This window comes from Brassica rapa, chromosome A01, assembly GCF_000309985.2.
Source record: "Brassica rapa cultivar Chiifu-401-42 chromosome A01, CAAS_Brap_v3.01, whole genome shotgun sequence".
In the NCBI taxonomy this organism is placed as follows: Eukaryota; Viridiplantae; Streptophyta; class Magnoliopsida; order Brassicales; family Brassicaceae; genus Brassica; species Brassica rapa.
Window position 1 is genome coordinate 166,801 of NC_024795.2, and position 21,548 is coordinate 188,348.

Genomic DNA, 21,548 nt, shown 5'->3' on the forward strand with positions numbered 1-21,548 from the left:
TACTAGAGAATTACACTTGACAAACTGACAAATCGTCCAACGCCAATCTCGCCAGCTTCTTCATTAAATTACCAACAGGCTGGAAAAAAAGTTAAAGCTGTAGCAAAAAAAAGTAAACTAACTCCCTTTAGGAAAACTACTAGCTGCTACATTTAATTATTATGGAAAACATATTATTGCAATCTCTAATCCAAGATATACAGGATTCAGCATTCCGTTATTAAAACTTTCGGCATTAATTAGTCATTTAAACGTTATTTCTGCTTAGTGAAAGTAGAAATCTAAATACCAAAAAAAAAGCGGATAATATTATCGTATTAGGAAAAACAATCGTCTTATAGTCTATCTGGATCTCCATCTCATATAATGTAATTAAACCGCGTAACGCAATGGACGGGGAAAGCTAAATACACTACATGTGTGTGTGCATGCCTATATAACAGCAGCTCTTGTTCTTAATATAATAACTCGATCCAGATAATAATAAAAGCATAGCAACATGGGGAATTGTGCACTAAAGCCAAAAGTTCTGACGTCAGCCGGAGCTCCGGCACCGGAGGAGTTTGAGACTTTGCTTCTTGGAGATCAGAAGGTCGACGCTGCGAAATCTCTTAGAAACTTGTTCCTTCAAGTAAGTCGCTAAAACGTTAATGTAGTAGCTTTTGGGATGTTATTATATAATGTCGTTTGTGATTTTTGGTTAATAGGCCATGGCAGAGAAGAAAACAATGGAGGACGAGAAGACAACACCGGAAAAGACTCCGGTAACTACAGATCTGAAAACAGCTTTGTCCGAGGCAAAATCTCCACCCAAAGAGATCAAATCTCCGATAAAAGAGACAAAATCTCCGGCAGCAGAGAAAAATGTTCCGGCTGGTGAGCAGAAGGTTAGGAATGAAGAGACTGTTTGTGAGGAGAAAGTGATGGACGATGCGACTGTGAAAGAGACAGAAACAGAGGCGAAGCCAGAGGAAGTCGAAAGCGAAGCAGCAGCACCATGAAAGAAGTTTGAACAATATCAAGATTTTTTTCTTTTTCTTTGGATTAATGTTTGTTCTCTATTCCAAAAATTCATTACATGAAATGCAACGTCAGTTTTCCTTTTACATGATTCATCAACTAAAAAAATTTGTCAAGGAAAATGCTTGAAACGCTAAGTTTCTGCGTCTTGATAGCAAACGCTTGTTTTGAACTTATGGTTACCTAAAAAACACAAACGCTGGTGAAGTGACTCGCCATATTTCCTAACCGAAGGTCACTACTGTTCGATTATGGCTTTATGTCTGTGCCTCTCTTCGTTTTCCGTTTTTATGTAAGTGAATTGGTTTCTTCTTAAACAAGTCACCTAATTTGTAAGAGAACCTTTCTCTGTTTTTCCTTTTCATGTTTTGGCACTTGGGATAATAAGTATTTCTGATTCAAAAAAAAAAAAAAAAAATCTTGATCGATCTTTGATCTGATATTCAATGCATGAAAAAGAGTTCAAGGGCTTAAATTAAAATCTTAATCAGTCTTTGATTTGGTAAATACAAAGAAACTTGAAACACAAAAATCATTGCAGTGAGGCTAATATTAGAAGATTTATTATAACCATATGCTTGTATTAATAAGGCAAATCACAGTCAAGCTTTATTGGGAGAAGCAGCTGGAGAAGAGCCGCTAGTGTTTGGATCATGGCAAAAGCCACGGAGGACATTAGCTTCTTCAGATGTAAAGCCGAGAGAAGTCAGCATCGCAGGCCAACAGTTGGTCGTGATTACGTCGACGGCTTCGCAACAACTAACACCGAGTTTGGTTTCGCCGTTGAGGAAGAAGAGAACGATCTCGTTAGTGCATGATTTAAGCTCGTACAATGCGTTCCAACACTCCATTAGTCCCCCGATTTGGAGTCTCGCCGCTATGTTGGTTGACTCTGTCGTCGTCGGGAGATCCCTGCCTGCGACGGTGGTGTTTTGGAGAAGGATGACGCCGAGAAGTGCGACGGTGGCGAAGAGGAAAGTGGTGTTTGAAGCCATATTATATTTGGTGGTGTAGCTTTAGTTTTGGTACTTTCGTGTTGTGTGATCACATTGGCTAGAGATAGCTCGAATTTATACTGATTTTTTTGGGTTAGTGGTGATTAAGAGTAATTAAAAGGCTTATTAGTGTGGGAGGATCGAGAGTAGAGGACTGATAACTGGTGACCAGTGATTAAAAGTAATTAAAACAGGATTAATGAAGCGTTGTGTTAGGCTTTGGTGAAGAAGAGCAACGGATAATGCATACGAACGGTTTTCGTGGAAACGAATCAAGAAGATTACATGTTACTGCTCTAACAACCAAAGTGGCTGTAGTTTAGTGGTGAGAATTCCACGTTGTGGCCGTGGAGACCTGGGCTCGAATCCCAGCAGCCACATCTTTTTTCTGTTTTTTACACTTACAAATATTTCAAAGTACGCAAGTGTTAAATGGATCTTTATTAGTAATAGCCCATTAGTTTGCTGGGCACCTCTATTGTTGTTCTCATATTTTACTACCAAATTTTCACCAACTTATTTTTTAATTGAAGTCAGTAAACCCTGTAATCGTTTTCAAATAGCGATGCCATTCGCAGCTGTATTTCACAGTGTACCGCTTGGTTGGTTAATGCAAAGCTCAAACTACATGCAGTGTTTTCTCTAAACAAAAAAAAATGGTTGCAGGAGGTTTTGATTTTTTTCAGGATTGGATAATGGAGGTATGCATCAGTGGGTCCCGTAAGCATCTCTGACGTATTGCATCGTTGTTAATAAATACAAATAATCAAAGTAACGAATAGGTAACTGATGTAAGTTTCCGTCGGTGCCGATGTTACACGTTTATGATATTTGATTAATTATGATTTTTGAATGTCTATGTAGCAATTATATATAAATTGTCCGATTTGGTGGGGGCTTACGGAGTTGTAGGCCATCAAATGCGCCTAATTTAATAATGGCCCGTATATCGACCGACGAATATTTGTACACCCCGATGATGAACTCTTGTAGAGGTTTGTTTTACGACGTCTATGTTATGCAACAAGTGAAAAGAAGTTAAAACACGATTTTGTGTAATTTTATATTGGATGCCATAGTTACTGTCAATAGTAAGAATACGATGAACTAATCAAACGAGAATAAAAATTGTATAAACACATGAATGGACGTACAGCCAAAATCAAAACAATTTGTCAAAGCGCATGTTGCGACTGCATGTGATGCATGTCAGCATGTACGTCGTATATCTTTTAAAACACACGTAACAACTTATCCAATCGATTAAATTAGCCACACGTCTGCCTAAATTAATGATATTTTGTAATTGTCGCTTTGATATTTTTGTTTGTTTGTTTGTGGTTGTCAGTGCCTACTGCTAACTATTTTGTTGGAGCCACTTAGAGTAATATTATCGGGGCAAATTTGAAGTTTTTTAAGGGGGAAAGGTCCACAAAAAACACCAAAACTGAGGGTAGAAGTAGCTAAATAAAAGACGTTTTGTTTGGTTTTTGTATTGTTCGTGAATCCCACTGATACGTGGCGGTCCGTGGTTGGTTCATTTTTATTTTTATTTTTCTAAATTAGAAAACAAAAAACAAAAAAAAAATTAAGAACCCAAAAACGTTTCTACCGATAATGTTGTTCTTAGCAGTTTAAAAATGATACTTTCTTTTAGGTAAACTAACAACTGTACATAGGACTATAGATTATAGCTAGGAGCCTAGGAGTGACGGCACTGAGCGTATTTTATATCTAGTTGACTTGTGACCATCGTATATTTAATATATATTTGGAATGAATAACTTCGTACCATCCAAATAATGATTTGGTTATCTTTTCGCCATCAGAGAAACCGATATAAACCTAATACTGCAATGATGGAGACATTCTAACAATACTATATTTACGATAATTCGGTAATTAAGATATAGTAGTCGATGATGCATTGATAACATTGTCGGCTATAAACATTAGCGACTCTTGACATGTATGTACTGATCATCTAGAGATGACGATCAGAGTAAAGAGATCTTGTATATATGCAAACGTACCATATCCCCACTAGAATTCAAAAATAAGACTGACTATCTATACATTTGGGTATATACTTTGTTCACTTCATCATAGTTGGTTTATATATGAATGATAATTTTTATTTTGGTATGCTCGATGCTTTGAACATTCTGCTTGTGTAGTTTACAAATTACATGTTCTGTCGGCTGATTGTATAGTTAAGCGATATAACGTTAATGAGTTTTTCATATATAAGAAAACAAGTTTTATTTCTACCATGAAAAAGGTTATGCCACCGACAAGATATATATCGTCCTTTTGTTAATTGTTTTAAAAACTCACAAAGTTACAAATTGTTTATTCAAAGTTGGTCCGGAAAGATACCGATCCAACGGTTATGGATTTGCATAAACATTAATTAATCAAGAAAAGGCAAGTATTCTTATGTTAATGTACCAACTTAATTAGAAGCTTCACGCAAAAAAAGACTCACACACTTAAGTTTTCTTTTTCCATCGTTACACAATTCACGTGTTACATAATAAACTTTGGACGTTTATAATAAATGATCCAATAATCCGCAAAGTAATTCTAATCGTCCAATCATATATCTTTTGAAAGTTAAAGTTATGTCTTTTGAACGAACATTTCTGAAAAAAAGAAAAATGATTGGTTTCCATAAAACAGTAAGATATGGGTCTATAATAGAGGGTAATAGAAACTTTAGGGACTAGGGAATGTATTGTTGAAGATTAGAGATACTTCTAACACTGAAGTTCTAATCAAAGGCTTTGTAGCCATGTTGAAGATTGTTGATTGTGCACTTGTTGCTGCTTCAATTTTGGGATTTATATCACTGCCCGTGGTCACTAATTTCCAAGGCTTCATCTTACTTTACAGTTCGATGGTCACTGAAATTAGAGGACTTCTCGACATCATTAGTTGTTTAAGTGCTTTGTTTGCCCCTATCTTTCTATATTGCATTTGCTTCCTTGTAATAGCTGTTTGTTGTTTGCCATGGATGGCTTTGTCTTCGTGTATGCACACTTTCTCCATTTATGGAGAGTAACTTTTATAAGAGTAAGGTTTGATCAAAAAAAAAGAAACTTTAGGGACCTTTTGAAAAATGACAGTGCTGTAAAAAAAGTACAAAAGAAATTATCCTGACCAGGATCCGTATTGGGAAACAGTTTTTAGCTTTCATTTCCCAGAAACACCTCCCTCAAAATATCTCTCCCTCAATCGATCGCTTGGTAGAAGATTGAAGAACCCATTATGTGTTTTTTTTCTTTGTTCTTTTTGTATCTTACCAACAACTCTTGGAGGTGGAGCACAGTCCAGCTCCACCATCACCATGGTCCATAGTCATCGTCGTTTTTCTAGGGACCCACTTATTATGTGACGTCTCTCTCTGTGCATCATTTGTTGATTTTTTTTTTAATTTTGTTTTTGTATAAAAAGGGTGAATGATCTCAATTTTGCTGTCCACATTTCAACACAACTCTCTAGTGTCTGAATCCCTCTCTCTCTTTTGGTTCTCAGTCTGTAAAATTCTTTAGAAACAGTGAACAATCAGTGGAATCCAAAGTTTTTTTGTTGGTTGCTTGTTGTGGAATCAATCAATAGCTGTTTCCGAGAAAGTGTCCTCATCTTCTTTCTTTCTTTTTTTTGGTTTAAAAAAATGTTGTATTAAAAGTATATATAATCCCAAACCCAATACTCATTTTAGTCGATTCGGTCTCTCAACTGCATGCTCTGAGTCTATTATGTAATGGGAGCTCAACAGTCAGGATCCATTATCCGGGTGGGTCAACAAGGTCTCTGAGCTGAATATCGCACGATCGTGTTCTTTGGGGGTGGAGAAGGGCATCATGAATACAGGTGGTCGACTCATTGCAGGGTCTCACAACAGGAACGAGTTCGTTCTCATCAACGCCGACGAGAATGCCAGGGTGAGGCTCTTAAACTGTTTTCCTCTCTCAGAGCATCTTCATTTTTTTTTTGGATATCTAAGATTATGAGAATCATGATGTGACTTTTTACTTTTCATATTTTTTTTGTTTCCCTCGTTGTTCTGTTTTCATTTTTCGAAATTCTGCATGATTCATACGTGTCGGCAGAGATTAGTGATGCTGTCAGCTGGAATCAAGCTGTCCTGATCAAATCTTAATTCTATTTTTGTTTGTAGCAGTAGCAATAAGTTTAATGGAAGTTGATTTTTTTTAATCTATTATTATTCTTCTTGTTTTACTTGAGAAGTTTGATGTTGTCAAGATTGATTTTTTTTTAAAAAAATCTTTGTGGATTTTTGCTTATATAGATACGATCATTACAAGAACTGAGTGGCCAAACATGCCAAATCTGTGGTGATGATATCGAACTATCGGTTAACGGCGAGCTATTTGTTGCCTGCAACGAGTGCGCGTTCCCGGTTTGTAGACCTTGCTACGAGTATGAACGTAGAGAAGGAAACCAAGCTTGTCCTCAGTGCAAAACCCGTTACAAACGGATTAAAGGTAGTCCACGCGTCCAAGGAGACGACGAAGAGGACGATGATGATGATCTTGATCTTGATCATGATGGGATGATGGACCCTGAACTTGTTGCTGAAGCTGCACTCTCTTCACGTCTTAACACTGGTCGCGGTGGTTCACCTGGATCTCAGATTCCTCTCTTGACTTACGGTGATGAGGTGAGGAATTATCCAAAAGGGTTTTGTTGATTATGTTTTTTTTATTAAATTATATTTGTATTGTGTTTTTTCTTTCAGGATGATGATATGTATTCTGATCGTCATGCTCTTATCCTCCCTCCTTCGACTGGATATGGGAATCGAGTCCATCCTGCACCGTTTACAGATTCTTCTTATGCACCTTGTATGTTCCTATCTTTATTGTTCTTTATATGAATTATTCACCATCTAAGTGAGTTATGAAATGGTTTGGTTTGTTGTTTTCTTACAGCACAAGCAAGATCAATGGTTCCTCAGAAAGATATTGCGGAATATGGATATGGAAGTGTTGCTTGGAAGGATAGAATGGAAGTCTGGAAGAAGCGACAAGCCGAAAAGCTCCATGTCATTAAACATGATGTCAATGATGACGAGGAGCTTGATGATCCTGACATGCCTATGTAATAAGTTCAAACCAACTGATTACCTTAATAAATAATGCTTTTGTGACATTTCTTAATGATGTTTTATAACATTAATCAGGATGGATGAAGGAAGACAGCCTCTGTCAAGAAAGCTACCCATTCGTTCAAGCAGAATAAATCCTTACAGGATGTTGATTCTGTGTCGGCTCGCCATTCTCTGTCTTTTCTTCCATTACAGAATTCTACATCCCGTAAATGATGCTTATGGATTATGGTTAACATCAGTTGTATGTGAGATATGGTTCGCCGTTTCTTGGATTCTTGACCAGTTCCCCAAATGGTATCCTATACAACGCGAAACATACCTCGACAGGCTCTCTCTCAGGTATATATATATACATAAAACATAAAAAAGACTTGATCTTCTCGTCCGAAACTTGTTTGAAAACACTCTTTTATCTTACGTTAGGTACGAGAAGGAAGGAAAACCTTCGGGATTAGCACCTGTTGATGTGTTTGTGAGTACGGTGGATCCGTTGAAAGAACCACCGTTGATTACAGCAAACACCGTTCTTTCGATTCTTGCCGTTGACTATCCCGTGGACAAGGTTGCGTGTTATGTGTCTGATGATGGAGCAGCTATGCTTACGTTTGAAGCTCTTTCTGACACAGCCGAGTTCGCTAGAAAATGGGTTCCGTTTTGTAAAAAGTTCAGTATCGAGCCGCGAGCACCTGAGTGGTATTTTTGCCAGAAGATGGATTACTTGAAGAATAAAGTTCATCCTTCTTTTGTCAGGGAACGTCGTGCTATGAAGGTTTCCATTGCTACTTACACTTTATTATAATTTTGTTTTATGAGTCTGGTAAATGAATATTTTTGGTTTGTTTGTTTGTTGCAGAGAGATTATGAGGAGTTTAAGGTGAAGATAAATGCATTGGTTGCTACAGCTCAGAAAGTGCCTGAGGAAGGTTGGACTATGCAAGATGGTACTCCTTGGCCTGGAAACAATGTTCGAGACCATCCCGGCATGATTCAGGTAATCATAATTCTACTCATGATTCAGGCCTGGAAACTCTGCTTCTCGAATATGTCATTAGACCAAAGCCTTTCTTTTGATTTCTTTGTGTCGAACGCGGGCTCTATGACTACAAGCGAAGATTTTCTACGGATTCATTCTTTCCTTAACCACTTTTATTTTTCGTTATAAGTAATGTGATTATCTCTCCGGTTGTAACCGACTTAGCCCAACAGCTTTTAATTTTAATATAAGTACTTGTTGTTCAAAGAAAAAAAGACCAAAGCCTTTCTGAGAGATTTTTCGAAAAATGACAGGTGTTCTTGGGACACAGTGGAGTTCGTGATACAGATGGGAATGAGTTACCTCGTCTAGTGTACGTTTCTCGTGAGAAGCGGCCTGGTTTTGATCACCATAAGAAAGCTGGAGCTATGAACTCTTTGGTATGCATCAATATGTTTTTTTTTTGCTTTCCTAAGCTTTAGTTTAACTAGAACTCATTTTTACTTTTTGTTTTCTTAAAGATCCGAGTCTCTGCTGTTTTATCAAACGCGCCTTACCTTCTAAACGTGGACTGTGATCACTACATCAACAACAGCAAGGCGATTAGAGAAGCTATGTGTTTCATGATGGATCCTCAATCCGGAAAGAAAGTTTGCTACGTTCAGTTCCCTCAGAGGTTTGACGGGATTGATAGACACGATCGATACTCTAATCGCAACGTGGTCTTCTTCGATGTATGCTTCTTTTTTGCTTTCTTCTGTTTATTGTTTCTACTTTCTCTACCTCCTTTCTCATTTTCTGGTGTGTGGAAACAGATTAACATGAAGGGTCTTGATGGGATACAAGGACCGATATATGTCGGGACAGGTTGTGTCTTTAGAAGACAAGCGCTGTATGGTTTTGATGCACCGAAAAAGAAGAAACCACCAGGAAAAACATGCAACTGTTGGCCTAAATGGTGTTGTTTGTGTTGTGGGTTGAGAAAGAAGGGTAAAACAAAGGCTAAAGATAACAAAACAAACCTTAAAGACACTACTTCAACGCAGATTCATGCTGTGGAGAACATCCAAGAAGGTGCCATCGTTGCAGGTAAAAAGAAAAGAAAAAACACGTTTCATTGTTTGGTTTTTTATCTTTGTTGAAAGTCTACAAGACTAAATCAGTAGCTGCTTTTGATTGTCATAGTGTCAAACGTTGAGAAGAGATCTGAAGCAAACCAACTGAAACTGGAGAAGAAGTTTGGACAATCTCCTGTTTTCGTTGCTTCTGCTGTTATGCAAGAAGGTGGAGTTCCTCGTAACGCAAGCCCCGCGTGTTTGTTGAGAGAAGCCATTCAAGTCATTAGCTGCGGATACGAAGATAAAACCGAATGGGGCAAAGAGGTTAAAATAAAACTAATTACATAAGTTTTTTTCAGACATTTAAGAAAAGTACAAAAGTTCTTCTCTACTTACACGCAGATTGGGTGGATTTATGGATCGGTTACTGAAGATATCTTAACCGGTTTCAAGATGCATTGCCATGGGTGGAGATCTGTCTACTGTATGCCAAAGCGTCCAGCCTTCAAAGGATCAGCTCCAATTAACTTGTCTGATCGTCTTCATCAAGTCCTACGTTGGGCTCTTGGCTCTGTTGAGATTTTCTTGAGCAGACATTGTCCCATATGGTATGGTTACGGTGGCGGTTTAAAATGGTTGGAGAGATTCTCTTACATCAACTCTGTTGTCTACCCATGGACTTCACTTCCCCTCATCGTCTACTGCTCTCTCCCGGCTGTCTGTCTACTCACCGGAAAATTCATCGTCCCCGAGATTAGCAACTACGCAGGGATCCTCTTCATGCTCATGTTCTTGTCCATAGCAGTAACTGGGATCCTCGAGATGCAATGGGGAGGCGTGGGGATCGACGACTGGTGGAGAAACGAGCAGTTCTGGGTGATAGGAGGAGCCTCTTCGCATCTCTTTGCTCTCTTTCAAGGCTTGCTCAAAGTCCTAGCTGGAGTTGATACTAACTTCACGGTCACGTCAAAAGCAGCAGACGATGGAGCTTTCTCTGAGCTTTACATTTTCAAATGGACGACTCTGCTGATTCCTCCGACGACGCTTCTGATCATAAACATCATCGGAGTTATTGTTGGTGTATCGGATGCAATTAGCAATGGTTATGACTCTTGGGGACCTCTCTTTGGGAGGCTCTTCTTCGCTCTATGGGTCATTGTTCATTTGTATCCGTTCCTCAAGGGTATGCTTGGGAAGCAAGATAGGATGCCTACGATTATTGTGGTTTGGTCCATTCTTCTTGCTTCCATCTTGACGCTCTTGTGGGTTAGAGTTAATCCGTTTGTGGCGAAAGGTGGACCGGTGCTGGAGATCTGTGGACTCGGCTGTGGAAACTAGTCTATGTAGTAAGAAAGCAGGACATCAGACTTGTTCATCATGGTGAAGATTCAAAGAGAATTAAGAAAGAGGAAAGGAGGTTGTGTTGTTGGAGCTTTGGAAGCTAGTGTGACGATGACGTGTACTCTTTTGGTGGTGGTTGTGGTTGTTTGGTGCAAGTGTGTTGTAGATACAAAGATGTGCAGTATTAATTATTTGGGAAAATTGTTTTTTTAGAGCAAAAAAATAGAAACTATGTCCATTTAGACTAATCTCATATTTGTACCATTTTTGCCTATAATATCCTTTAATATTTCTGAAAATAAATTAAATAAATAGTTTTACAAACAAAAAAAATTTGGAAAAATAGTAACTACTAATAAAATACCTATATAAACTTAGTGGTATTCTTTTTCATTTTTAGAAATGTTTAAATCATAATTTCAAATTATGTTCTAAATAAAGTAGAATTGACATTCTACAAAGTAGAAAACAAAATCTACTTTTTTCATTGAATCTACAACGTTTAGAATACATGATCTACGTAAATAAGAGTTTTCTAAAAATATTTAGAATACACATTCCGCGCTTAACCTATCGATCTAAAACATGTAGAAACCAACTTCTACATATTTACTATAAATCTAAAACAAGTATAAACCGAATTCTACAGATTTACTGTAAATTTAAAACATGTAGAAATCAAAATCTACACATTACAAAAATTCTAAAAAATATGTAGAAACCGATTTCTACAGATTAACTGTATTCTACGGATAAGAATAATCTGTTCCGAAAAATAAGGAAAAAAATATTTGGAAATATTCAATTTCCTATTTTGAAAACCGATTTTTTTTTTAAAAAAAACAAAAAATATGTGGAAATATTCTGTTACCATTTTTGAAAAATCGAATTTGTTAATAAAAGATCACTTACTAGCCATTTTTTTGGAAAAAAAACACTTATTAGCCTTTCTTCTCAAAATACCTAAATTTTCCTTTGATTTTTCACAAAGTTAGGAGCTTTTTCATATGGTTGGTACAATCTATCTACCTAACTCTTGTCTGTTTGTATGAATCTTCCATCAGATTCTTCTTCGTGCTCAGGATGATATATGTAAAATATGATTTAGTGTTCGGGGCCTATATCATTAATTTCGAATGTCCTCAGAATCCCATGAGATTGAAACGTCAAGCACTAAAGTAATATGTTAACACATTTGATGTCATGTGGAGCTGTTTCTTGGATCAGTTAGTGAACTCATAAACTAAACCCACAAAATGATATTAGGCAAGCTTCAAATATTTACAGTGTAGTAAAACAAATAAAGAGCATTCTCTTCCATAGTAATAGCAACAGTAAAACAAAAGACATCAAGCCAAAAAAAACCCTTAAAGAACATTAGAAGAACCAAAGAAACATCACAAACTGAATAAGATCAACCTAGCTTCTGTTTCTTCCTTTTACTTGCTTCACAAGTATCCTGCATATTATATACTAAGATTTTTTCATTATATGTTTCAACAAACAATATCATAAGTCAAGACAAGATAGTCTAGACCATTAGCTTCAGACGTTTTCATCACACGAATCCTTTTAACCGAGGTGATGAGCATTCTAAGATATATACAAAACCCAGATTAGATCATTGTAAATCATTCATCAGACATTAAGAGATGGTTTTTAGTTCTTTTACCTCCATGGAACATCACCAACGAGCATCCAATCTCCTTCCTTATCTTCATAAGTACAAACTCAGATGATCCAACGGTTTGGTGAACTGACCCATTAACCCGATAGTACCAGGATTAGTGCCAAATTACATATCTTCTAGTGTCTGCGCTGGCGATACCAACATCAACAACAATGACACGAAATCAAAACTAACCAATCTCTTCAAAATATCGATTGACAAACCCGTATGGTAAAGCAAATTGATAAGATTACATACACATGTAACATAGATTAACTGTAGGTTCTTATGGTAATCACAAATTGATAAGAACAGAACACAAACACATATAACAAACTGGTGTGTTATTAAATCGATTGACAAGAACACAAAAACATATACCGAAGCACTAATCTATTTGCTTTTCACAGAACTATTATCGATTAAAGAACATGCAAAGAAGATTTAAAACAAAATAGGAATGAGAAGTGTCGATGTTACCTTCGTTTTACATGAGAGAATAAGAGATTAAGCCGGAGAAGAAGAGATTTACGCCGGAGAAGAAGAGATTTGAGTCGGTATCTTCTTCTCCCCACCAATAGAGACCTGTTGACTTTGTCGCCACCAGAATTAGAGAGGCCTAGAGAATGAGACTGAAATAATTAGGGTTAGGGGTTTTGATTTGGGGATTTAAAAAAAAAAAAAATTAATTGGTTCTGTATATTATATTAATTTAATGTATTACAGTTAGTTTTAAAATTGTATTTCGAAGGACTAAACTGGGATTTTCAAAATTATTAGCTTAATGAGACAATTGTAGGTTGGGATTATTCTATTAGGACAATGTTTATATTTTTTTGCTCTAAAAAAACAATTTTCCCTAATTATTTTAAGGTATACTACTAATGTTTATACAGATAGAGTTGTTTGCTTTTCTTTCTTTTACCTGTTCTTTTTTAGTTACTGTATAATAAGACAATGAGTCAAACACTTATGTTAATAATGGATATTAGTGTTTTCCAAATTTAATGCTCAATTGTTTTTCACTTTTTATTGCACATTAGTAGTAGATTAATTAGACATGTATGATTTAAACTTGTAATGGCTGCGATGCTACCGCATGTATCGAATCGAATGGCTGCGATGCTACCGCATGTCACAGAACGTATGAGATGAGAACACGTGGAACGAAGCAAAAGGGCCCCAAGACGTGTTAATTCCTTATCTATTTAGGAATGGCTTTGCGTGGGCCCAATCAAATCGTATAATTGAAGGCAAACGTATCTGTATCTCTCTTGCAAAAAAGGAAATATAGTAAAAAAAGGAAATTTTTAGTAAACCTCATCAGAGAAGTTAACAGAGAGATACACGGTAGTCGTTGGATCAAACAACTTTTTAAAAAATCTTGAAGTCGGTCATTACATTGGACGGTTCAGGATTAACTGATTAAAATTAATGCAGTTGCAGAGGAACAACCATGACGCAAACCGACATTATTGTAGTTTCCTTTTTTCTTTTTGGCTAAAATTTCCATTTTTTGTTCTTCATAGTTTATTAAGTTTTCCCCTTTTTTCTTTTCTTATATAAAAGACGACAACACAATACCAGACAAAACAAAACAACAACGAGACACGTAAAACGTGAGTGATCAGAGTGGTGTCAAAACGGAGACGAGATCAATTTGATCGATCAAAAAATGGAGGTGATTGATTTTTCGGAGACGGAGATGGAAGCAGCGGAGCAGCTAGTGCAATTGAGCGAAGAAGATACGTTGAGCTGTAGCAGCGGTACAGGCTTGAGCGTTAGCGGTTGTGAAGGCGGAGGAGGCAATACGAAGAGACACAACGATGTTATTAGTGATGAGGTGCAAAACGACGGCGTTGTACGTATGATGAATAACAATGCTACAGACGCTCGACGTTTTGCGAAGGCAATCACGGAGACGAACATAATAAGGAGGAGGTATAAGAAGAAAAAGTTTCGGTCTCTTGCGAGTCTTTACAGGGCAACGAAGGAGATGACGACGGACGAGTTGATCTAGTCGCAGGTGATTATGGCTGATTACGTTGTAATGACCTTGTTTAAAAGCGTTTGTCGTTTGAATATTAATTATTATTATTATCGTTTTCCATGTTTTTGTATCTAATATAATCCATTAACTAGCGCTGAATCTGTATAGAAGGTGCTGGAAGAAAGAAAGAAATGCTAGTAATAACTTGTTTGACAAATTCCTCCTTTTCTAGTATTGATCAATGGAATTGTTATAAATTTGATTCAAAAATAACATTAATATATAGTGAGGAATTTAAGATGTTATTTAAGACGTGATCACTGTATAGCCATGATTAAAAATCTTATAAATAACGTAACACCATTGTTTAAAGTCTGAGGTAAACTTTACACGCAATTAATCAAGCTCTAAAAGTAGCTTTGTACTCGGTCTGGTCTGAATCTGATTAGGTTTTTGCCATAAATCTCAGAGTCAGCAACTGAACAAAGACATAATAGAAACCATATACTACCACGCACTCAATTCAGAGATTCCCACCGAGGAATGTACATATGATTATAAAGGAAGTCATGTGAGTAAGGTATGTTTCTCATCTTATAAGCCACTTTTTGTGCATGTTCAACATTGTCATAAGACTCTTGTTACTAGCCGCTTTGGTTGGTGCATGGGATGATTATTTAGGGTATTCCTCAACTCAAACTGACTGATATGTGGTATGTAATTCCGTTGGACGTTGGGATTCGGCTAGCTGCTCTCAGGGATATGATTTCAAAGAAGGAAACCATAAAATCTCCTCGACTAGTAGCATCAATGGAGGCTGCATGAACCAGCCAGCTCCTTGGGAATAATTAATGAATATGTTTTGAACCGTGTACCTCACTACCTCAGAAACAGTTATTGTCGCAAAGTCTTGAAGTTATCTTTCTCGTGATCTCCATAGACTCAACCATTGGTTTTCCTTACACTTATACACTTGGAAAAGAGGTAACGACGGCCTACACTCAAAACTTCACACTGCTCGTCTTAACAGAATGCCGTGAGGTGTGTCTCTCTTATGGAAGTTGAAACACAAACAGTTTCCCTTTCTTTTGTTTTGTTGATTTGTATGGTGTAGTAGTCCAACTTCAGCGTAAATAATATGGGCTTTATTCAAATAGACAAAGCCCATTATTACTATTAAGCATCTAGATTGTTCGTTAAAAAGTGTCGCGCCGTTAATCATGTAAGCAAAGAAGAAAACCCTAATATTATCTATCGGAGGCCTCCTCTCTTTATATATAAATACGTCATCCTCTCTGCCTCCTCGAAACCACCCAAAAACAACTAATGCATTGTTTTAAAACCGTCTGTTTTCGTAGCTTGTGCTCTGTTGTGTTATCATGTAGTTCGTTTGAGCTAATAAAGGGTTGATGATGATAATTGGAAAGGCTTGTTTCTCAAAACATTCGCAGTGGCCGCCTAAGAGCTTTCGCCTTTCGCCAGGCTTGAGAGTTTATGCTGCTTTTTATCCTTCCTTCCTTGGATGTCTGAAACCTTTATATTTATTATTAGCTTCGTTTCTTTTATTTACTATATAGGATTTGGACTTTGGTTTTTTGATTTCTGTTTTAGCTGAATTTGATTTATTTGAGCTAATAGGATTGAACAAAGTCACGCACATGTTAATCCATTTGTTTCACTTTGTTAGCAGTCTCAATTGGTTTCTTGCTGATCATTTCATGATGGGATATATCTGTGTGGAATCTTTGTTTTGGTTTGACTTTTTGGTCGATGATGATTGACGTTAAGGCTTGTTTCTCAAAACATTCGCAGTGGCCGCCTAAGGCTTTCGCCTTTCGCCGGGCTTGAGAGCTTATGATGTTTTTATCCTTCCTTGGATGTCTGAGACCAATCGTTGTCTGTTTTATTTTAAATTGTTTAATCATATTTTGTTTCTTGTTTGTGATCGGTTGATGAGGATTTATCTTTTAAGGCTTGTTTCTCAAAACATTCGCAGTGGCCGCCTAAAGCTTTCGCCTTTCGCCAGGCTTGAGAGCTTCTGATGTTCTTATCCTTCCTTGGATGTCTGAAACCGATCCAAACTTTAAAATTATTTCAAGTCTAGTGTATTACTTGTGTATGAAAAGATCTATGATGATAAATTTTAAGGCTTGTTTCTCAAAACATTCGCAGTGGCCGCCTAAAGCTTTCGCCTTTCGCCGGGCTTGAGAGTTAATGCAGCTCCTATCCTTCCTTGGATGTCTGAGATCTTTTTATTCTGTCTTCTCATCTATTTGTCTGGTTTTGTTACTGTGTCTTGTTTTTAATTATGCAGGTGTTCTGGATATTTGTTCCAAGCTATTGGACAGTCATTGTTTCTTGTATTGGAGAGGACTTTTCTGTTCTAATTCAACATTAATTTTTGTACTAATAAAATTGTATTAGTATCACCTTGATGTTGTTGTATACTAACTTTGGTAGTAATAAAATTCACTGGCCAATGGCCATGCCATTTCTGAAACTGTTACAGCCAAAAAGTAAGTTGTGATTTGAGCTTCAAAGAATTAATGTTTTAGCTATCTGAATTCGAATCTACGAACGATCCTTTGTACTGCTTAAGCTTGTTAAACATTTATGTGAAAAAAATGTTGGTCTATTACATAAATTCATGACTACTATTTTCTTCTTCTTTTTAAACAAAAGTAGTCATGAATCTATTACAGTGAAGGAAAAATAAAGTGCTTTTATTATGTTCTTTGCATACGGCTGCTGATTCTACATGTCCATGTCAGACGATTTAAATCAGACTACTGTCTCCGAGAGCAGCAGAGATGCGATCTAGTAGTTAATAGTTTGGATGAAAACGTTTGGAAATCAAATTCTCCCTCCTCTCTCTCAGGGGCGAAGCCCACATTCTTGTGTATATGGGCCTTAATGCGTGGAGCTCAGTCCATATGTATTTTTTAATGACACATTAAATGTGCTGCTTCACACTTTGACGTACTACGAAGGAAAATAAAGGGTGAACAACAACAATTGAAGATATGGCAACGTACACATATGAGTTTCTTTCGCCATAATGTAAGGTTTTGTTTTAAACTCTCTTTTATGTCATTTCTTTCTCTCTCTCCCTTGCTCCCTCGTATTGATTTTTGACAAGTATCAATAACAAGTCAATTTCAAAAATCATATTCATAGTCAAGGCTTTTGTTTTTATATGATTTATTCAATAGGAATGCTTGGTTGCAAATCAGTTCAAGTTTTTTCAATGATCAATCAATCCATGGTTTATTTTGTCGACCAAACATAGTTTAGCTGACTAAAGCTTGTGCTCCAATATGTTTTATCACAAAGCACCCACTCTATTATATATCCTGTTGCGATTGAAAATATGTGTAACAGCAATGTTAGAGCAGGTTTAAATTTGATATAAAGAATGCATTCTCCGTAAAGTCGTATATAAAAGCTTGTACTATTGAATCTATGACATTATCGCCTGGAAACATAACCATGAAAAGGAAAACAGTTCACGCGAAAAGCAAAGAATAACGACAATAAGACTGAGATACTTAACGGAGCAACGCAATTTTTATCATACAAAAATTGTAGCAGTAGTGACTCACAAGAAAAGTCAAGTCGTTTTGGATGTTTAACCGAACGGAACCTGTGTCTTTTTTTCTGGCTTGTCCCCTCGCTACTACATTCATGATTGTCCATTTTGTCGATTAGAAAATTGGTCACGCCTTTTTTAGTTCCACTTCCATCCCTCCTGATCTACTCGTTTACCACTTTTTCATTTTATGTTTTCTTACATATTCAAAGACGTTACCTAGCTAAGCGAGAATATTCCACGGGTGGGTAATACACGCAGTCACGAACACACACAAGGTTAAATCTACATTAATAAGCCCACATTCTATAGATTTAAACTAAATTAAACAAAAGAAAAGTAAGTCAGATTACATGTTAATTTATTGATATGTCCCCTTCATTAGATCCAGGCTTAGGTGTGCCTCACACTACTCCGCAGAAGTGGATTGTTAAGTTATTTAACTTTTTTTTTTGTTAAGGTATGTAATTCATAAGTAAATAAACTGAGGCATTAACTCTAACCATTCGTGAATATTAGGTTTATTAAAGTGTGATAACAAATAAATAGTAGTAACTAATAGTTTTTGTTTTTGTTAGTGAAGAAAGTGAGGAAAAATAAAAAAATAATATTTGAAAAGAGAAAAAGATACTTTCTCTCCTTCCTTGTCACACTCTTAAACGCACGCCAGGAAGGAGACTCTCTCATGGGCAGGGAAGTCCATAACTGAAAATAAAAAATAACGGAAGAGAGATAATAATAAAATCGCTCACCCTCCCTTACCTGGATTCATCGTCTTCCTCCGCCGCGGCAGTAACATCAACCGCCGTGCTCATTCCTCTCCGTTATCTGGTACCAATTACATTCTCTCTCTCGTGAAGAATCAGCTTTACTTCTTAAACCCCTTTTTTAAATTGTTTTGATTTGTTCATTCTGATTATATGCTACTTCACATTTTCTGGATTGTTTCTTAATTAGAAGAATTCGCTAGAAAATGTGCAAATCCTTTTTGTCATGAGTATAAATATTGGATCTGATTTAAATTTTTTTATAGTTAAGAGCTTTGTGACAACGGAAACTCATTAGATCGTTTCTGCTTTTTTCTAGATCTAAATCGTGTAATTGCGATAATGAAAATGGATCTAGAAAACAGCTAAACTGAGATCTACTTTTGATTTGTTTGCAGAGATCTAAATAAAGAAAGAGATGGGTGGAACAAGCAAGACGGATCAAAAAGCAGCTTTGGACATTGCATCATGGCTCTTCAATGTCGTTACTTCCGTTGGGATCATCCTCGTTAACAAAGCCTTGATGGCCACTTACGGCTTTAGTTTCGGTCTCTCTCTTTATCAACTCATCCATAGTCAACAGTGTCGTTGACTTTGTTTTTAAAACTGATTTTTAATATCTGCTTTTGACACTCACACAGCTACGACGTTAACCGGTTTGCACTTCGGAACCACCACACTGCTGACTACTTTCTTGACGTGGCTCGGTTACATCCAACCTTCTCAGCTTCCCTGGCCCGATCTTCTCAAGTTCGTTTTGTTCGCTAACTTCTCTATCGTTGGCATGAACGTCAGCCTCATGTGGAACTCTGTTGGCTTCTACCAGATCGCGAAGCTGAGTATGATCCCTGTCTCTTGTCTTCTAGAAGTTGTTCTTGACAAGGTCAGGTACTCGAGAGATACGAAGCTCAGCATTTTGTTAGTTCTTGCTGGTGTTGCCGTCTGTACTGTTACCGATGTTAGTGTCAACCTCAACGGGTTCCTCGCTGCAGCCATTGCTGTCTGGAGCACCGCCCTTCAGCAATACGTAATTGTTTTTATATCCTTATAGCCTTAAGCATGCTCAAATCTCTTTTCTAAATAACTGTTACTTTTTTTTGCAGTATGTACATCATCTACAGCGGAAATATTCGCTTGGCTCTTTCAATCTGCTGGCTCATACGGCTCCAGTGCAAGCTGCATCCTTGTTGTTGGTTGGACCATTTCTAGACTACTGGTTGACTAACCAAAGAGTTGATGCTTTCAACTTTTCATTTGTTTCTCTGGTAAAGTGTCCCTCATCTGGTTCTTTACAAAGTCTTGTATGATTCCAAATAGGCATTTTGAACTCGCTTTTTAATTCAGTTTTGTTGTTGTTTGGGCAGTTCTTCCTAATACTCTCGTGCAGTATCGCGGTCGGGACGAATCTCAGCCAATTCATTTGTATCGGAAGATTCACGGCGGTGTCTTTCCAAGTACTTGGTCACATGAAGACGATCCTGGTTTTGGTTTTGGGATTCACTTTCTTCGGCAAGGAAGGCTTAAACATGCAAGTGGTACTTGGAATGCTCATTGCCATCCTCGGTATGATATGGTACGGTAATGCATCTTCTAAACCTGGCGGTAAAGAGCGTCGTAGCCTCTCTATTCCCATTACCAAGGCACATAAACTCAGTAGTTTATCTGAAACTGCCGAGTCTGATGAAAAGGTCTAATAAGAAACAAGTGATCGGCATTGACATAGAAACAAAAACAAGAAACTCAGATACACAACAGCTAGAGAGTATCAAATGGGGTCTTTACAAACAAAGGGGTTTAAATTATTTAATTTTCCATAAACTATATTTTTCTTTTCCTTACAGATCTTTTTTGTTGTTGTTTAATCCTTTTTTGGCCTTTGCATATTGATTTTTTTGCTTAATTCTCCCAAAAGAAACATCATCTATACGACTGATAATAAAATCTTAATTTTATTTTTACCTTAATGAATTTTCTTTTGTAACGTGAATATTTTTTTTTGTTTAATGAATTTTCGTACGAATAAAATCCATGCACTCAAAATGAATGGAATTATTAAATTGTTTATGCTCTTGTTTACATTTATTGTTTCAGATAGCATGGTGTTTACGTAATCTTATTAGAAATGTCATTAACCGTATAAATACAAAGTTTATTGAAGATAATTATTCTTTTTCAAGCACATGTAGTAACCCATTATCGCCGGATTGTAAGTTTTTTAAATAATACTCTCCTTCGACGTCTCTTAAATTCTTTTAAGACTATGACCGACGGGATAATAAAGGGAGGGGAGATATACACGTGCAATGCTCAGGTCGTTTGTTATTTGACGTTTGATTGTCCGAAGGACAAAATGTGTATGACGCTTATTTTTCTTTGTGGAAAAATAATACTCCATTCCCGTTAATGGATGGAAGCCCACACGAATTTTCTCCTTTTCCTACTAAATGAGAAGAAAACTGAGTCTGTTTCTACAATTAAAGAAACAAAAACTAATTGAATTTAAAATAGATAAATAGTTGAACTTCATCCGATATAGGTAACTAAATTCAGTACTTAGGGCATCTCCATCCCTATTTTATTTTTTCCTTTAAAATAGAGTAAAAGTGAATATGAAATAAATAATGCTCCAACTCAACTTCATATCTCACTCCATAATGAAATTTACTCCATAAATGGAGTAATCTACTTTTTGTTTGTTCATCTCTCCATTATAAAATGAAAAATAGAATAGAATTATAATAATTTTACTCCATTTTAAAGGAAAAATAGAGTTTTACATTATGCTCTTACACAAACACTAGTAGTTGTATCTACTAATTATAAAACATAAATTTTTAACATCAAACCTGAAAATTCAATAGTTACCGTTTAATAATGTTTTGATAAGAAAATAACAATTCTTGATATAAACACACACACACACATATAACAAAAGTCAACCTTATTGAGCTAACATTATTTGGATGGATATTTATAATAACTCAGCACAACTCGACGTATATGTTTCTT

The 21,548-nt window shown here is 36.6% G+C and overlaps 5 protein-coding genes, 1 long non-coding RNA gene and 6 other non-coding genes across 14 annotated transcripts; 10 read left to right on the top strand and 2 right to left on the bottom strand.

The window, feature by feature from the left end:
* Positions 1–55: 55 nt before the first annotated feature.
* LOC103838228 lies at positions 56–1,106 on the top strand. The gene is made up of 2 exons (XM_009114976.3): positions 56–631; positions 708–1,106. Exons 1-2 carry the CDS (start codon positions 500–502, stop codon positions 999–1,001), a joined length of 426 nt encoding a protein of 141 aa, XP_009113224.1. The 5' UTR covers positions 56–499; the 3' UTR covers positions 1,002–1,106.
* Positions 1,107–1,444: 338 nt separating this feature from the next.
* Positions 1,445–13,218, top strand: LOC103840033 (cellulose synthase A catalytic subunit 2 [UDP-forming]). 2 transcript variants are annotated; one of them, XM_009116828.3, is made up of 14 exons: positions 5,301–5,962; positions 6,331–6,702; positions 6,781–6,886; positions 6,974–7,142; positions 7,225–7,491; positions 7,576–7,921; positions 8,006–8,143; positions 8,440–8,565; positions 8,647–8,859; positions 8,941–9,214; positions 9,311–9,507; positions 9,586–10,718; positions 10,824–10,830; positions 13,073–13,218. In XM_009116828.3, exons 1-12 carry the CDS (start codon positions 5,882–5,884, stop codon positions 10,519–10,521), a joined length of 3,225 nt encoding a protein of 1,074 aa, XP_009115076.2. In that variant the 5' UTR covers positions 5,301–5,881; the 3' UTR covers positions 10,522–10,718; positions 10,824–10,830; positions 13,073–13,218. The 2 variants fall into 2 exon arrangements, with proteins under 2 accessions (XP_033136383.1, XP_009115076.2); XM_033280492.1 differs by lacking the exons at positions 5,301–5,962; positions 6,331–6,702; positions 6,781–6,886; positions 6,974–7,142 and adding an exon at positions 1,445–1,461 and having other exon boundaries at positions 7,237–7,491.
* On the bottom strand, positions 1,479–2,209 carry LOC103839108 (egg cell-secreted protein 1.4). The gene has a single exon (XM_009115920.3). The coding sequence runs from the start codon at positions 2,013–2,015 to the stop codon at positions 1,623–1,625; it is 393 nt and encodes a 130-aa protein (XP_009114168.1). The 5' UTR covers positions 2,016–2,209; the 3' UTR covers positions 1,479–1,622.
* Positions 2,324–2,395, top strand: TRNAH-GUG. Its single transcript has one exon. It is a non-coding gene; the product is annotated as a tRNA-His (tRNA).
* On the bottom strand, positions 11,793–12,988 carry LOC103840941. 2 transcript variants are annotated; one of them, XR_627893.3, is made up of 3 exons: positions 12,674–12,988; positions 12,197–12,342; positions 11,793–12,117 (listed from the first exon to the last, which is right to left on the bottom strand). It is a non-coding gene; the product is annotated as an uncharacterized LOC103840941 (long non-coding RNA). The 2 variants fall into 2 exon arrangements; XR_627797.3 differs by having other exon boundaries at positions 12,197–12,337; positions 12,674–12,875.
* Positions 13,219–13,868: 650 nt separating the features above from the next.
* On the top strand, positions 13,869–14,213 carry LOC103842210. The gene has a single exon (XM_009119135.3). The coding sequence runs from the start codon at positions 13,869–13,871 to the stop codon at positions 14,211–14,213; it is 345 nt and encodes a 114-aa protein (XP_009117383.1).
* Positions 14,214–15,587: 1,374 nt separating this feature from the next.
* LOC117129031 lies at positions 15,588–15,717 on the top strand. The gene has a single exon (XR_004452603.1). It is a non-coding gene; the product is annotated as a small nucleolar RNA SNORD14 (small nucleolar RNA).
* A 94-nt stretch (positions 15,718–15,811) lies between these two features.
* Positions 15,812–15,915, top strand: LOC117129171. Its single transcript, XR_004452790.1, has one exon. It is a non-coding gene; the product is annotated as a small nucleolar RNA snoR99 (small nucleolar RNA).
* A 33-nt stretch (positions 15,916–15,948) lies between these two features.
* LOC117129029 lies at positions 15,949–16,072 on the top strand. The gene has a single exon (XR_004452596.1). It is a non-coding gene; the product is annotated as a small nucleolar RNA SNORD14 (small nucleolar RNA).
* A 58-nt stretch (positions 16,073–16,130) lies between these two features.
* Positions 16,131–16,256, top strand: LOC117129033. The gene has a single exon (XR_004452607.1). It is a non-coding gene; the product is annotated as a small nucleolar RNA SNORD14 (small nucleolar RNA).
* Positions 16,257–16,308: 52 nt separating this feature from the next.
* Positions 16,309–16,432, top strand: LOC117129030. The gene has a single exon (XR_004452597.1). It is a non-coding gene; the product is annotated as a small nucleolar RNA SNORD14 (small nucleolar RNA).
* Positions 16,433–18,354: 1,922 nt separating this feature from the next.
* LOC103844394 (UDP-rhamnose/UDP-galactose transporter 4) lies at positions 18,355–20,503 on the top strand. The gene is made up of 5 exons (XM_009121486.3): positions 18,355–18,603; positions 18,938–19,087; positions 19,181–19,566; positions 19,643–19,804; positions 19,904–20,503. Exons 2-5 carry the CDS (start codon positions 18,958–18,960, stop codon positions 20,231–20,233), a joined length of 1,008 nt encoding a protein of 335 aa, XP_009119734.1. The 5' UTR covers positions 18,355–18,603; positions 18,938–18,957; the 3' UTR covers positions 20,234–20,503.
* The last annotated feature ends 1,045 nt before the right edge of the window (positions 20,504–21,548 follow it).

What these genes read in the sequence shown, in the direction of transcription:
- LOC103838228 (XM_009114976.3), top strand. Translation starts at nt 500, where the DNA reads ATGGGGAATTGTGCACTAAAGCCAAAAGTTCTGACGTCAGCCGGAGCT. An exon ending in TTAGAAACTTGTTCCTTCAA is followed by an intron (nt 632 to 707) that starts GTAAGTCGCTAA and finishes TTTGGTTAATAG; the next exon opens with GCCATGGCAGAGAAGAAAAC.
- LOC103844394 (XM_009121486.3), top strand. Translation starts at nt 18,958, where the DNA reads ATGGGTGGAACAAGCAAGACGGATCAAAAAGCAGCTTTGGACATTGCA. An exon ending in CACTTACGGCTTTAGTTTCG is followed by an intron (nt 19,088 to 19,180) that starts GTCTCTCTCTTT and finishes ACACTCACACAG; the next exon opens with CTACGACGTTAACCGGTTTG. An exon ending in GCACCGCCCTTCAGCAATAC is followed by an intron (nt 19,567 to 19,642) that starts GTAATTGTTTTT and finishes TTTTTTTTGCAG; the next exon opens with TATGTACATCATCTACAGCG.
- LOC103839108 (XM_009115920.3), bottom strand. Translation starts at nt 2,015, where the DNA reads ATGGCTTCAAACACCACTTTCCTCTTCGCCACCGTCGCACTTCTCGGC.
- LOC103842210 (XM_009119135.3), top strand. Translation starts at nt 13,869, where the DNA reads ATGGAGGTGATTGATTTTTCGGAGACGGAGATGGAAGCAGCGGAGCAG.
- LOC103840033 (XM_009116828.3), top strand. Translation starts at nt 5,882, where the DNA reads ATGAATACAGGTGGTCGACTCATTGCAGGGTCTCACAACAGGAACGAG. An exon ending in GGGAACGTCGTGCTATGAAG is followed by an intron (nt 7,922 to 8,005) that starts GTTTCCATTGCT and finishes TGTTTGTTGCAG; the next exon opens with AGAGATTATGAGGAGTTTAA. An exon ending in CTGGAGCTATGAACTCTTTG is followed by an intron (nt 8,566 to 8,646) that starts GTATGCATCAAT and finishes GTTTTCTTAAAG; the next exon opens with ATCCGAGTCTCTGCTGTTTT.